At 40.3% G+C, this 15,435-nt stretch overlaps 1 protein-coding gene across 1 annotated transcript in view; it reads right to left on the reverse strand.

The window, feature by feature from the left end:
* Positions 1-775: 775 nt before the first annotated feature.
* TAFA5 (TAFA chemokine like family member 5) overlaps positions 776-15,435 on the reverse strand; it is an 881,362-nt gene continuing 866,702 nt past the window's right edge. Inside the window, exon 4 of the mRNA XM_073573490.1 lies at positions 776-3,385. Coding sequence (XP_073429591.1) covers positions 3,377-3,385 — 9 coding nt within the window. The 3' untranslated portion in view covers positions 776-3,376. The remainder of the gene's footprint in view (positions 3,386-15,435) is intronic.

A 15,435-nucleotide genomic window follows, 5' to 3' on the forward strand; every position in this document is an offset into this window, starting at 1 on the left:
CAGACATTTTGGAAATGATGGCAAGTATGAGTAGATTGCAAGGGTCTGTTCTAGTGGCAAAAGCTACCAGTGTGGACCAGGGTCATGTAAAGTATATATTTAATATTTCTTCAATAAAGAATAAGGCTCAATTTTTAGGTTTAAATGCTGCAAATAGCCAAATAACTAAATGAAACAATAACTAGTTCTTGCGACCATGATTATGGATGACTGTCTACACGCGCATTTATATAGCTTTAGCTGTGCTCACCCTAGTGAAGATTGCAACCTTGCAGAAATTCATCATTCAACTCGGCAACTTTGAAGAAAATCAGGATATAGCTATCTTTTTAAAAGTAAAAATGAGTTCAAACTCTTATAAGATAAATGATGAAATTAATCAGCATAGAATTTTGGACCTAAAAACAAGTTGGTGCTAAAAGGTTATGTCTGAAAATTATAACTGTGCATAATTCTGCGCATGCAGTAGTTCCATCTGGTAAAACAAACGCCATTGTAAAAGATAATGTACATCCTCATAAAAAATAAAGCTTCTCTGCATAAATGGCACTACCCGCATGGTGTTTTAGTGAACAAAAGGCTCCATAAAAAGACTTATCTTTATTTTTTTTTTTATAATTTAGCTATACCAATACAACAGCAAATACTTTAAAGCAATAAAAATGGAACACCTTCAGCTGCTCTGAGTGCATAAAATATAACTACTTGCTCCATAGTATGTACATTAACCCCTTCATCCCTGAGTTTAAAGTCTACAAAAAAAAATGACACAACATCAGCTACAAAATTAATTTCAAAGAACTTTACTGTGTGCACGTTGTCACACTCGGATGTAATTTGGATGCCATATGAAGTATTCACACACTATTGTTTTAGAAATTGATATCCCACAGTTGATAAAGATGTAGAATTAAACTGAAATCCTTGTAGCCATACACTGTAGTTGAGTTACAAAGTAAACTGAACTTTATTAAAAGGGTAACATTGCTTGTAGTGCAGAAGGAATGGGAATCTGAGAGCACAGACTTTGATCTTTTCAATACTTAATAAAAGTTGGCTCTCTGCTGTTAGAAGGGCTTTCATACTTGCGGAATTTCCATTAGAACTCAGCAGAAAAGTTATTTCCATGACTTTGTATCAGCCTCATACCATCACTTGAGGGATATGAATTCAAATAGGTGAGCTTGCTTCTAGATAAATATTACTGTTACCAGTGGTGATGACTAACTCTGTGAGGTGAAGGAGTTAACGCAATGAGTTGGAAACATGGGAAGAAGAATTTAATCTGAGAACACCATTTATTGCAGGATATTTGACTTAATACTATGAAATGGTGTCTGTCAAAAAACACTGGGCAAACACCCAAGATAACTCATATTAGTCAAACGAAAGGGAACAAAAAGTGATTATGCCAAAATATATTTAATCTCATGATAACTTAAACAATTGAAACAGCAGCCCTACAGTAAAATAATTGGAAACCTTTAATCCGTCTGTAGCCTATAGGTGCCGTACTACCATTTCTATTTCCTCCAAGATCATTTTTGATTTTTCTGAATTTAACCTGCAATTTAATGTTGCATGTAGTTTAGTATGCTAGAGCTAGACAAACGTAAAGAGTAAAGACTTAAATGTGGTAGTTTGCAATGCTTCTGTTGAGACCATTGTAACATAAGTAAGGGAAATAACTAAAAACAAAAAAATAAAATCTGCCCGGAAGACAGTACACTAATTTTTAACACACTAGCTATGAAAATACAACCAAAGCTATGAGTCTATATTGTATGCTAAATGTCACACAACTTAATTTTAATTGCTTGCTTCATGAAACTGAAGAATAAAAATTGATTTCTAACGATGAGGTAATCTTGTACAGAATACGGGTGATATCTATTAAGGTACACATATGGTCTACAATGATAAATATCATTAGCGTCTGCATAAACAATTGGACTATATGTGCACTTCAAACATATCCCGATAAACTGTAGAATAGGTGCATCCTTAAGAAGGGCTGAAAGTAACTTGAAAAAGAAATGTAGATATGTTTTTGACTACTTTTACCAGTACGCAAAGACCAAAAAAAATGCCTTCCAACAGTGCAATGGTTGAATGCATTTATATTATATAAACATTATTCTTTGCTTTTTCTACAGAGTCCTCTCTGCTCATGCTTTACATCCAAAATGTCCCAATGGAAGAAAGCAAAACTACACTGGTGACTTCAGAGACAACTGAAGTAATAAACACAACAGAACTCTGACATTTTTCCATGGCAGAGTTACCACGTTAATTGTTAAATAGGATTTTCTACAAATATACAACATATAAAAACTGTTAAATATATAACTTTAGGCTTTTCAAAATACATTTAATGATCTCTTTCAAACAAGTGTCACGTTTTTTTTCTTTAATTTTCTTTCTGGTGCTAAATGGTGTACTGAATTAGGCCACGGGTGACCAAACATGCTCTTTTGCAAATACCGTTTTATCCAATTTCAACTATCAAAATGGAATTGTAGAAGAGGCATATTTTACTGGTTAAAACTGAAAATGAGTTTAGTATGGGAATGCCATTCTAAGTACAGAGGAATAAAGATATCATTAAGACAGTTTCTGTTTTGTGAAATGTGTTTTAAAACATAGGCTGTTACTGTTTTCTCCATGCTCCATTAGGTTCTTTAGATGTTCTCGTGAAGAGCTATTTCTGCATCCATTTTGCTGCAGTTGTCCATACTGATGTCCCCTATATAGTAAAACTCCAAAGTTGGAAAGGCTGAAAACATGTCCTTTTGATAAATCATAAGAAGCATTCATGTTTAACCTTTACATTTAACCCCAATATGCTTGATGATATTAGGTTGGTGTCCTTTTTAACATAGGCTTTACTCTTTGGTCTATTGTATTTATATCCAACATATAAGAAAATAAAAGCAATTCGGACAGTCCAGGGCACAAGGAGTCACTCTCTTTTGCACATTAGTCCTCTTGTAGACAAAACAGTCTTCGTTCTAAGGCTGATAAGGGGAAGAATACTCTTCAAAATGGTAGAATATTCAGTTTCAGAGGAGTTGGTATCATCAAGTCTAGTAGTGGTGTACACATATCGTAAATGAAATGTTAACCATGATCTGTATTGCTAATGCCCAAGCATATCTCATATCAACATACAGTGTTCTTGTTGCCAGTGATCCTTTACGTGGAAGGTCAAAGTTTAGCTCGTAATGTGGAGAAATTAGGCCGTCTTTTATGAGATACCGGGGAACAGACAGAGTTGATGACATACAAGATGAGGATCCACAGCAGTGAATTTGTCTAAAGTACATAGCTTTCACGAGCCTGAACTCCTTTTTTCAGGGGATGGTTGTTGCATTTGTCAGGAGACCTGTGGATCAATAAACACACACACTGTAAGTCAATATTTTACTTTCACGTCTCTGTTGTCCTCTGGTAATTGTAACCTTTAGTAAGTATGCTCAGATCTCAAAGGAAACTATAATGAACTAAACAATGCTCATTCCAGTGGCATAAAAACTACTCAGAAAATGACATGAAGATAAGGTCCTTCTATTATATTGCCTAAAATAACATAAATAACAAACATGGGTCATTATGTACTGGTTTTACTAAGCAGTAGACTATTCAGACATAGAAATGTACCTATTCAATCATCAGATTGTGCAGATCATGCTGAAACAGAAATACTACATCATGATTAAAAGCATTATAATAAAATGTTAATCAAAACAAAGAATTACATGAATCATAAGCATGAATAAATCAACACAAACATAACATATAATGGGTTCCGAATATGTAACAAATGCATTGATTATGAAAAATTCTTGTACTTTTAATATAGTAAATTATCTAATTTGTAGATAGACCTAAACACCGTCCAAAATATCTAGCATAGCAATAGATTAGTGGCCCTACCTGAATAACTGTAAATAATTCTCCTACATTTTTACCATGTGAACTTTCTAGAAATTATACCAATAAATAAATTGCTATGATGTCATGTGATTAAATGTCAACACAATGCTATATGTAATAACTGTTTTCATAGCATATCCATGTTTGTTTATTTTGCCTGCATAGGTTTTGCTTCTGCATGTTTTCACAAAAAATTGAACATTTGCACAGGATAATTACAATTTTAAGTTAGCAATGATGGCTAGAACACTCTTTATTATAAAGTGGATTGACAGCGTTGCTTCATCTTCTTTTAAGTTGCTAGCATAACGGAATAGAGACTTGATTCTAGCTGTTAGCCTTTGATCTCAGCTGATATGATTGCCAGTTTGAAGTGGGACAACTATGGATAAGTTGTACAAAAATACAAGTTCCTGGATACTTTACTTTATTTTAGTTGCAAAGATTATTGATTAGAGATGAGCGAATTTATTTGAGTGGAATTGAATTAACTTTCACAATCCTAATTTGCAAAAAAAATTGTATTCTTCAGAATATAGACTTATTTCCAATTTGCTACACATGAATTCAGCAAAATAGCACCCGACTGACCACCTGTTAGCTGAACCATGAAGGGAAAGCAAAAGATTGAAAAACAAATAGTATTCACTTGAGATGAGATGATTATTTGAAATTTGAATTTGCCAGCTTTGTTGAATTTTCCAGGAAAGTTTGATATGCGGTGAATAAATTTGAACTAATCTCAATAATCAAAAGCTTGTAATTGCTAAGTGAGAGGAGAGAGAAAACTCACTGACCATAAGTACTTAGACTTTACTAGAGACAGAGAGAGGACCGCACTGATCATAAGAACTTACACACTACAAAAGAGAGAAAGAGCGAGAGGACTGCATTGATCATAAGAGTTTACACTCTGCAGAATAGATAGCGTTACCCTTTAACTCTGATGATGGACTCCACCAGTGTACAAGGTATGATAATCTGTAAGATGTCATAGCTGAATTGCATTACAGGGAAGTCCGTGTGACATTACAAAATGATTTTTGCCTTCACTCTTATCCTTCAACAGTGAAAGAAATGGTGGTGGGTACATTTTTTTCTGTGAATCGAATCTCAATGTCTGAATTCTCATGAAAAAGGGAATTTCATTTCATTTAACTTGATACATGGATTTATCTGCTCATCTCTATTATTCCCCTCACCAATCTCCCATCCTCCAGACCTGGACTTGGGTGACAGTGATATCAGTGGGCTAGTTGGATAGAAGCCACAGCCGAGACTGAAGCAGACTGAGGATGATTCATCACTTACGGATAGAGTGCAAGAGTGTAGAATTGAGAATAAATATTATGTGTACACTTATTCTCTCATGGTCCTTTGCTACTCCGTTTAGCTTCTAGTTTTGGTACATTATTTGCAGTACTCAACTTCTGTGTTTGTATATTGGTCACATGTTGGAAGAATTTGACCCTAATATGCTCTCAGCCCCAATATATAAATTATGCCTATTGATTACTGTTTTAGTCTGATTCTCTGTAATAGCAGGCACACATGATTGCCTGTCAGCTGCAGGAAGCCAGCGGCTGCTACCACTGTGGCCAATATTAAAGATCAATGAATATTCACTGCTCTCCACACCAATCCCCTTTAGTAGCGGGCACACGTTATTTTAGTAAGTCAAGCATAAAATCAGACTAAACACCATACATGTAAGAATAACAGACATAGTAAGAAAACAGAATGGCGGATACATGAAGGGAGGCAAGGGATAGGCTAGGGATCAGTATAGAACCTGCTTACCCATGGTAGGTCCAGACCACTACAGCCTTCCTTGCTGCCCCTGATGTGCATTTCATCTGCTTGCTTTATCAAAGGGGAGTAGGGTTGCAAGGAAGGCTGTAGTGGTCCGTACCTACCATGGGTAAGCAGGTGCACTTCATTCTATTTACATATATGTATATCCTACAACTATCCACAGTGTACCTCACTTCGTGTCACCTATATGCATCATTATTGTGATTCTCATTTACCCTGCTTCGCCAGGGGATCATGCATACCAGGAAAGGGATGATGGGGCCATGCATACCAGGATGGGGATGAGGAGGCCATGCATACCATGCTAGAGATCAGGGGGCAATGTATACCAGGATAGGGATGAGGGGGTCATGCCTACCAGGATAGGGATGAGAGTGACTGTGCCTACCAGGCTAGGGATGATGGGGTTATGCCTATCAGGCTAGTGATGAGGGTGTCATGCATACCAGGATAGGGATGAGGAGGCCATGCATACCATGCAAGAGATGAGGGGGCAATGTATACCAGGATAGGGATGAGGGGGTCATGCCTACCAGGATAGGGATGAGAGTGACCATGCCTACTAGGCCAAGGATGACGGGACCATGCCTACCAGGCTAGGAATGATAGGGTTATGCCTATCAGGCTAGTGATGAGGGTGTCATGCATACCAGGATAGGGATGAGGAGGCCATACCTACCAGGATAGGGATGAGGAGGCCATGCCTGCCAGGCTAGAGATGAGGGGGTCGTGCATACCAGGATAGGGATGAAGGGGCCATGCATACTGGGATAGGGATGAGGATGCCATGCATACCAGAATAGGGTTGAGGAGACCATGCCTACCAGGGTAGGGATAAGGGAGCCATGCATACCAGGATAGGGATGAGGGGGCTATACATACCAGGATAGGGATGAGGAGACATGCATACCAGGATAGGGATGAGGAGCCATGCATAGCAGGATGGGGATGAAGAGACCATGTACACTTGGATTGGGGATATATATATACCAGGATAGGAGATATTAGTACAGAAGTTACCATATTTTTTGCTTCAATTGTTTTTTTCTCATTTTCTCCTCTTAAACCTATGTGCATCTTATGGACCAAAAATATGGTATATACATTATGTAGCAATGTTTTTTTTACCACTGACTTACCTGTAGCTACTTTCAAATAATCTTGGACATCATTTTTTTTCTCTAAACTGATCTCATTTAATAATTTTGTTACTGCTGAAACCAGTTGTCAATTTCTGCAATGTAGGTGTCTTTTTGTAATGTGATGAATTGACATTTAATTCTGCTATGTATAATAACTAAAATGAAAGAATATTGATGATAAAGTGCAGTTGAAAGATGTATGGGTCAATTTATCCAGACTGTTAACTGGAGTAAGATACACTAAATTTGTGTGGCTCTTAATGAAATTGTCACATCTTTCATCTGCTGTACAAATGCATCAGAAATGTACTTAAAAACTTAAGTCAAAGAATGCAGTACATTTCTGTCTTAATCTATGGCACTTCTGTAACATGAATTTGCTGAGTTGCGCTGGGCTATGCCCTTGCTGCTGGGCTCTACCCATTTTTCTAACAGTTAACTGAGCTCACTTTAAAAAGCCATGCAAAAAATGTAGATATTTCAAATTGATTTATGTCAGATTTCTAGAGCAAATTTGATGAATAACCCCTTACCCTCTAGAAGTTCATTGTAAGGAGAATTATAATTATGGAGCAGATTTTTTATTTTCTTGTATCACTTTTATACTGTATTACTACAGTATTACTATCATATTAGTATTTTCTATATAGAAAAATGGATAATATAAAGTACAAGTGTAATTGCAAAAAAAAATCACACATTTATTTTGCATTTGAAAAACACAATTTTCTTGTTCTTTCCAGAATATATTACTTCTGTCCGGCTTCGCCCTGAAATAAGAAAACAGAGGAGCTCTCTTGGTAAGCTAGAGACAAAATAAATAAAGAGGCCTATGACTGACAGGTTTCATGACTGCACGAAAATGGCAATGAAATAGCAGGCAGACAGTGACATTGAGAGAGATTACATTTGTTAGGACAGGAAAAGCATTGTACATAGATATTGTTCACAAGCTTTTCAAGATCATACGGGACCACTTGAAAAGATTAAATGCGGTTTAGAAACTGTGTGAAAGAAATCTTTTTAAAACTTGTGTGGTATAAATTCTATGGGATCTATGTCACTCGCACTGTGTAAATATATAGTTTTTTTCCCACAAAACAAGAGTAGAAAGATCTATGCACATGAGCATTGCACTTCTGTAACTACTGATAATAATAGTAATAATAACGTAAAAAAAATCAATATTTTCTGGTTTAAGGCTGCCTCAGAGCAAAATGTACCATTATTACCAATAACAGTCATATTTAGACTAGTGGTTTCAGTTGCAGTTTTGGCTGTAATTTATATATATATATGTATATATATATATATATATATATATACATACACCGTATATACTTGAGTATAAGTCGACCCAAGTATAAGCCGTGCCCCTAATTTTGCCTCAAAAAACTGGGAAAACTTATTGACTCGAGTATAAGCCGAGGGTGGTGCTGCACAAGGGTTAATGGTGGCCCGAGGAGATGATCCATAGATATATACCCCCATGTATTGCTGCACAAGGGTTAATGGTGGCCCAAGAAGATGCATCATCGATATATACCACCCATATATTGCTGCACAAGGCTTAATGCTGGCCCAAGAAGATGCTCCATATATAAATGCCCCCATATATTGCTGCTGCTGCTGCAATAAAAAAAAGGACATACTCACCTCTCGTCACTGGGGGCCACGTGCTAGTGTCACCACTTGCTCAGGCCCCAGGCACTGGCGATATTTACCGGTCCCCGCTCCAATGCCATCAACCGCTGTGTCTCCCGTGTCTCTGCTGTGACGTTCAGCAGAGGGTGCGCACTTACGTCATCGCGCCCTCTGCTGAACGTCACAGCCAGAGGACCCGGGAGACAAAGCGGTGGATGGTGATGGAACGGGGACAGGTGAATATGGCTCCCCCTGTCATACTCACCCCCTCCTGGCGCATGGTCTCTGCAGCTCCTCTTCTCCTATGGTCTCTGTGCCGCAGGTCTCCAGGTTTCAGCGGTCACGTGGTACTGCTCATTAGACTCATGAATATGTGCATATTCATGACTTTAATGAGCGGTATCACGTGACTGCTAAACTCAGTAAGAGCTAGGGCACTGAAACTGAGACCATAGGAGAAGAGGGGCTGCAGAGACCATGCACCAGGAGGGGGTGAGTATGATCTCTGACACCCCTCCCCCGCTGACCCCCTTAAATGAGTATAAGCCAAGAGAAGGACTTTCAGCCCCAAAAATGGGCTAAAAATCTCAGCTAATACTTGAGTATATACAGTATATATAACTCAACTTTGCTGCAGCAAAATGATGTAAGTCAACCCAGCAGTAAAAATACTGTAAACATCTGCATTATTCAAATGTATTCTAGGCACACCACATAAATTTGTCTGATGCGACATGTATTTGTGCACAAATTAAATGAGTAGCCACCTCACACAGTGTTAGCAGGAGTGCCATGACATCAGCATAACAATATCATCTTTTTTTGTAACTAATTAAAGCCGGATAGTCAAAACATGTTTTCTTATCTGTTTTTATTCTCTGGTTGTAGTTTTTTTCATTATATACTCTGAAAATTATTATGGGGGCAGTCATCTTGCTTGAGTGCCTGTCAACAGTCATGAGAGATATCTTTTACAGTAGCTACATATACACTGCTCGAAAAATAAAGGTAATACTAAAATACCACATCCTAGATATCACTGAATGAAATATTCCAGTTGCATATCTTTATTCATTACATATTGGAATACATTGAGAAGAAAACAACATAAAAAAATCACTGAACAGTAAATCAAAATGAATATCCCATGAAGGTCTGGATTTGGAATGATACTCAAGATCAAAATGGAAAATTAAATTACAGGCTGATCCAACCTCAGTGGAAATGCCTCAAGACAAGGAAATGATGCTCAGTAGTGTGTGTGGCTTCCACATCCTGTATGACATCCCTACAATGCCTGGGCATGCTCCTGATAAGGAGGCAGATGTTCTCCTGAGAGATTCACTCTCAGACCTGGATTGAAGCATTAGTCACCTCTTGGACAGTCTGTGATGGAATGTGGTGTTGGTGGATGGAACAAAACATGATGTCCCAGATCTGTTAGATTGGATTCAGGTCTGGGGAATGAGCAGGCCAGTCCATAGCATTAATGTCTTCATCATGCAGGCACTGCTGACACACTTCAGCCGCATAAGGCATAGCAATGTCATGCATCATAAGGAAATCAGGGCTCAATGCACCTATATATGGTCTCATAATGGATCTGAGGATCTCATCCTGGTACCTAATGGCAGTTAGGGTCCTCAGCACATGGAGGGATGTGCTGCCCTCAAAAGAAATGCCTCCCCAAACTATTACTGACCCACTGCAAAACTGGTCATACTGGATGATGTTGCAGACAGCAAAATGTTCTCTGCGGTGATTCCAAACTCACATCTGTCACATGTGCTCAGAGTGAACCTGGTCTCATCTCTTAAGAGCATAGGGTGCCAGTGTCAAATTTGCCAATCTTAATGTTCTCTGGCAAATGCCAATATCCCTGCATGGTGCTGGGCTTACAGCCCAACACCCACTTGTGGATGTCGAGCTCTCATACCACCCCATTGGAGTCTGTTTATGATAGTTTGAGCAGACACATGGATGTTAGTGGCCTGCTAGAGGTCATTTTACAGGGCTCTAGCATTGCTCCTCTTGCTCTTCCTTGCACAAAGGAAGAAGTAGCGGTCCTGCTGCTGGGTTGTTGCCTACATACGACACCCTCCACATCTCCTAGTGTACTGGCCTGTCTCCTGGTGTCTGGTCCATGCTATGGACACTGTGCTGACAGACACAACTACCCTTCTTGCCTCATATCATTGATGTGCCATCCTGGATGAGCTACGCTACCTAAGCAACTTTTGTGGGTACTCCTATAATACCTCTAGGAGTGAGAGCAATGAAAAAATGCAAAAGGGACCTAAAACTGTCATAAAGGATGAGAACAGAGAAATGGTCTGTGATCACCTCCTGCAGAACCACTACTTTCATTTCTACCTGTTGTCTGTTCCATTTGCACAACAGCAGGGGAAACATATAGGAATTGTAACCATTTTTTCCTCAAAGCCTCCTCATTTCAGGAGCTCAAAAGTAGTTGGGCAAATTAACTTTACCATTTTTAATATTTTGTTGAGAATCCCTTGCTGGCAATGACTGCCTCAAGTCTGTAAGTCATGGACATCACCAAACACTGGGTTTCCTCCTTTGTGATGCTTTGTCAGGCTTTTACTGCAGCTGACTAAAGTTGTTGCTTGCTTGTGCACTTTTCTGTCTTAAGTTTTTTATTAAACTTTAAAAGCATGCTCGATGGAGTTGAGATCTTGTGATTGACTCTAGCATTGGAGAATACTTAGCTTCTTTACCTTGAAAAGCTCATGGGTTGCTTTTGCAGTATGTTTTGGGACACTGTCCATCTGTACTATGAAGCGCTGTCCAATCAATCTTGCTGCATTTGGTTGAATATGAAAATAAAGTATAGCTTTGTACAATTCAGAATTCATCGGCATCAGTCACATCATGAATAAACACTAGTGACCCAATGTCATTGGATTGCATGCATATCTATGCCATCACATTGTGTCCACTATGCTTTACAGAGGATGTGGTGTGCTTTGGATCATAAGCCTTCTTCATACTTTCTTCTTCCAATCATTCTTACAGTTAATCTGTGCTTCATTTGTACAAAGAATGCTTTTCCAGAACTGGGCTGGCTTCCTCTGATGTTTTTTGTCAAAATCTAATTTGGCCTTTCTATTTTGAAGGCTGATTAATGGTTTGTGTCTTGTGGTTAATCCTCAGTCTATGCTCTCATTAAGTCTTCTCTATATGATAGCCTTAGACACTGAAACATCTACTTCCTGGAGAGTGTACTTCACTTGGGTGGATATTGAAAAGGGGTTTTTCTTTACCATGAAAAGGATTCTAAAATTAGCCATCACAGTTGTCTTTTGTGAACGCTTCTGTGTGCTCTATTTTTTTGCAGAATGTAGGAAATTATTTATCTGGCTACTCCTAACATTTCTGCTTGCTTTCTGATGGATTTATTCCCTTTTTTCAGCCTACTGAAGCTCTGTTTCACTTCCAGTGAGAGCTCTTTTGACAGCATCTTGTAGATTCACAGCAACAGCTTCCAAATGCCACACCTGGAATCAACTGCAGACCATTAAACTGCATAATTGATTAGGCATTAACATGGGAATAGCCTAGGCTGCACATTAAAGAGCTATTGAGAAACTTGTCCACTTATATTTGGTCCCTTTAAACAGAGGCAGCTAAATATTAAAGAGATTTCATTCCTAAACCCTTATTCAAATTAGGATGTGAAAACCTACAAATTAGAGCTGAGAATGAACTTTAACCCCATATTGATTGTATAACTGTATCTTGAATATGTTTTGGGAAACAGCTAAAATGCCAAAACCCGTGTCACTGTCCAAATATTCCTGGACCTAATAGACATATTGCAGGTGTAGCCAATGCAGCTGCACTGGGACTCAGAGGTGGAGGGGGGCCTGCAGGCACCAGTGACTGTTTCAGCTGGATGTGTGTCCTCAGGTGCACATTCAGCTGAATTGTATTGCGGCACAGGAAACCCGCCAGCTCCCTACGCTGCAATACATGCCACTGGCCAATCAGAGGCCAGAAGCTGACATCGGCATGCCCATTACTGGGAGTGCATGGCAGTGACATCATGCTCCATGTCAGAGACACTGAAGTCAACTGCAAGCTCCCACGCTGGCTGTAGAAGGGGATCCTGTGTGGCGTGGGAGTGTGGGGGAAGGTAAGTAGAGATGAACCAATATGTTTCAAAAATGATCGCCAAACATACATTTGGCATGAATATGGTACATTCAGATTCGTTATCATTAACACAAGCATTTTTCTTAAAATTGAAAAAATGTTGGGAACATTCTGTAAAAGGTAGAATAAAAGATGTCAATTTATGTGCCGCGACAGGTTAGACTAGATAGAATAAATATATACACATAGAATAGATAGATATATAGATGTCAGTGACACACACACATTTATATATACACTCACTGGCCACTTTATTAGGTACACCATGCTAGTAAGGGGTTGGACCCCCTTTTGCCTTCAGAACTGCCTCAATTCTTCGTGGCAGAGATTCAACAAGGTGCTGGAAGCATTCCTCAGAGATTTTGGACCATATTGACATGATGGCATCACACAGTTGGCGCAGATTTGTCGGCTGCACATCCCTGATGCGAATCTCCCGTTCCACCACATCCCAAAGATGCTCTATTGGATTGAGATCTGGTGACTGAGGAGGCCATTTGAGTACAGTGAACTCATTGTCATGTTCAAGAAACCAATCTGAGATGATTCGAGCTTTATGACATGGCGCATTATCCTGCTGAAAGTAGCCATCAGATGTTGGGTACATTGTGGTCATAAAGGGATGGACATGGTCAGCAACAATACTCAGGTAGGCTGTGGCGTTGCAACGATGCTCAATTGGTACCAAGGGGCCCAAAGAGTGCCAAGAAAAAATTCCCCACACCATGACACCACCACCACCAGCCTGAACTGTTGATACAAGGCAGGATGGATCCATGCTTTCATGTTGTTTACGCCAAATTCTGACCCTACCATCCGAATGTCGCAGCAGAAATCGAGACTCATCAGACCAGGCAACGTTTTTCCAATCTTCTACTGGCCAATTTCGATGAGCTTGTGCAAATTGTAGCCTCAGTTTCCTGTTCTTAGCTGAGAGGAGTGGTACCCAGTGTGGTCTTCTGCTGCTGTAGCCCATCTGCCTCAAAGTTCGACGCACTGTGCGTTCAGAGATGCTCTTCTGCCTACCTTGGTTGTAACGGGTGGCAATTTGAGTCAATGTTGCCTTTCTATCAGCTCGAACCAGTCTGCCCATTCTCCTCTGACCTCTGGCATCAACAAGGCATTTCCGGCCACAGAACTGCCGCTCACTGGATTTTTTTTCTTTTTCGGACCATTCTCTGTAAACCCTAGAGATGGTTGTGCGTGAAAATCCCAGTAGATCAGCAGTTTCTGAAATACTCAGACCAGCCCTTCTGGCACCAACAATCATGCCACGTTCAAAGGCACTCAAATCACCTTTCTTCCCCATACTGATGCTCGGTTTGAACTGCAGGAGATTGTCTTGACCATGTCTACATGCCTAAATGCACTGAGTTGCCGCCATGAGATTGGCTGATTAGAAATTAAGTCTTAACACACAGTTGGACAGGTGTACCTAATAAAGTGGCCAGTGAGTGTATATAGTGATAAATCACTCCGGGATCGCCTTTGCTGGGGTCAAAGGTCACGTGCGTTCAGCATGAAACGCAGGCGCAGAGCTGGGATTCGGGTATAACTGACACTGGGTCAGGTTTATTAATGGTGAAAGCAATGCATAAAGAAATAAAACATAAAACAAATCCTTGCCTGTCCGGCACTAACTAAACAATGTACCACCTAACTACCAACTGGCGGGCTTCTCCCGTCCAGCCAAACCACAGTTGCAGTGGGCACTGCTTTCACTCACGTGTGTCTCTCACACAGACAGACTCTCTGTGTTCCCAGGCTGAGACACTCACACAACCACCTGGCATCCTTTTATATCCACCTACCTACCACCTTTTATATCCACTTTTATATCCACCTACCATTATTCATTAGTAAGCAGGTGCGATACTGACCAGACTAGGCCACATAGGAAAGGAATCTGGGCGAGATATACCTGCCCTCATCCACTATTCCCACATGATTCTCACATATCCCCCCCCTCTGCTCAAACCACTCCGGTTGAGCAATGACACCCGCCAAACAGTGCACTCGGGACAGGGCATCTGCATTCCCCATCTGTACCCCTGGGCGGTCCTCCACCGTAAAAGTGTAGGCCTGCAGGGCAAGGAACCACCGGGTCACCCGGCTATTCCGTTCCTTGTTCAAGTGCATCCACTTGAGAGGGGCATGGTCAGTGATAAGCCTGAACTTTCGGCCCACCAGGTAATATTTGAGGGCCTCTAGAGCCCACTTAATGGCGAGGCACTCTTTTTCCATGACTGCATACCTTTGCTCGTGTTTATTCAGCTTCCTGCTGAGATAGAGGACTGGGTGTTCCACTCCGTCCCTCACTTGTGAGAGTACGGCCCCGATACCGGTATCAGAGGCATCTGTTTGTACCACAAACTCGCTGCGGAAGTCCGGAGTCACCAGTATGGGCTGAGAGCAAAGCGCCCGTTTTAGGCTATGGAAGGCTTCTTCAGCCGCTAAACTCCATTTAATCATGATGGAGTCTTTCCCTTTTGTAAGATCCGTCAGGGGGTAGCGATGGCTGCAAAATTGGGTATGAACTGGCGATAATAGCCGGCGATCCCCAGGAAGGCTTGCACCTGCTTCTTGTTGACAGGTTGTGGCCAGTCCTGAACCGCCTGAATCTTATCAACCTGGGGTTTAACAACACCCCTCCCAATTACATACCCCAAATACCGGGCTTCTTCTAGCCCGATATGACATTTCTTGGGGTTCGCGGTTAGAC

This window comes from Dendrobates tinctorius, unplaced genomic scaffold (genome assembly GCF_039654945.1).
Source record: "Dendrobates tinctorius isolate UK_male_01 unplaced genomic scaffold, ASM3965494v1 ptg000035l, whole genome shotgun sequence".
NCBI lineage: Eukaryota > Metazoa > Chordata > Amphibia > Anura > Dendrobatidae > Dendrobates > Dendrobates tinctorius.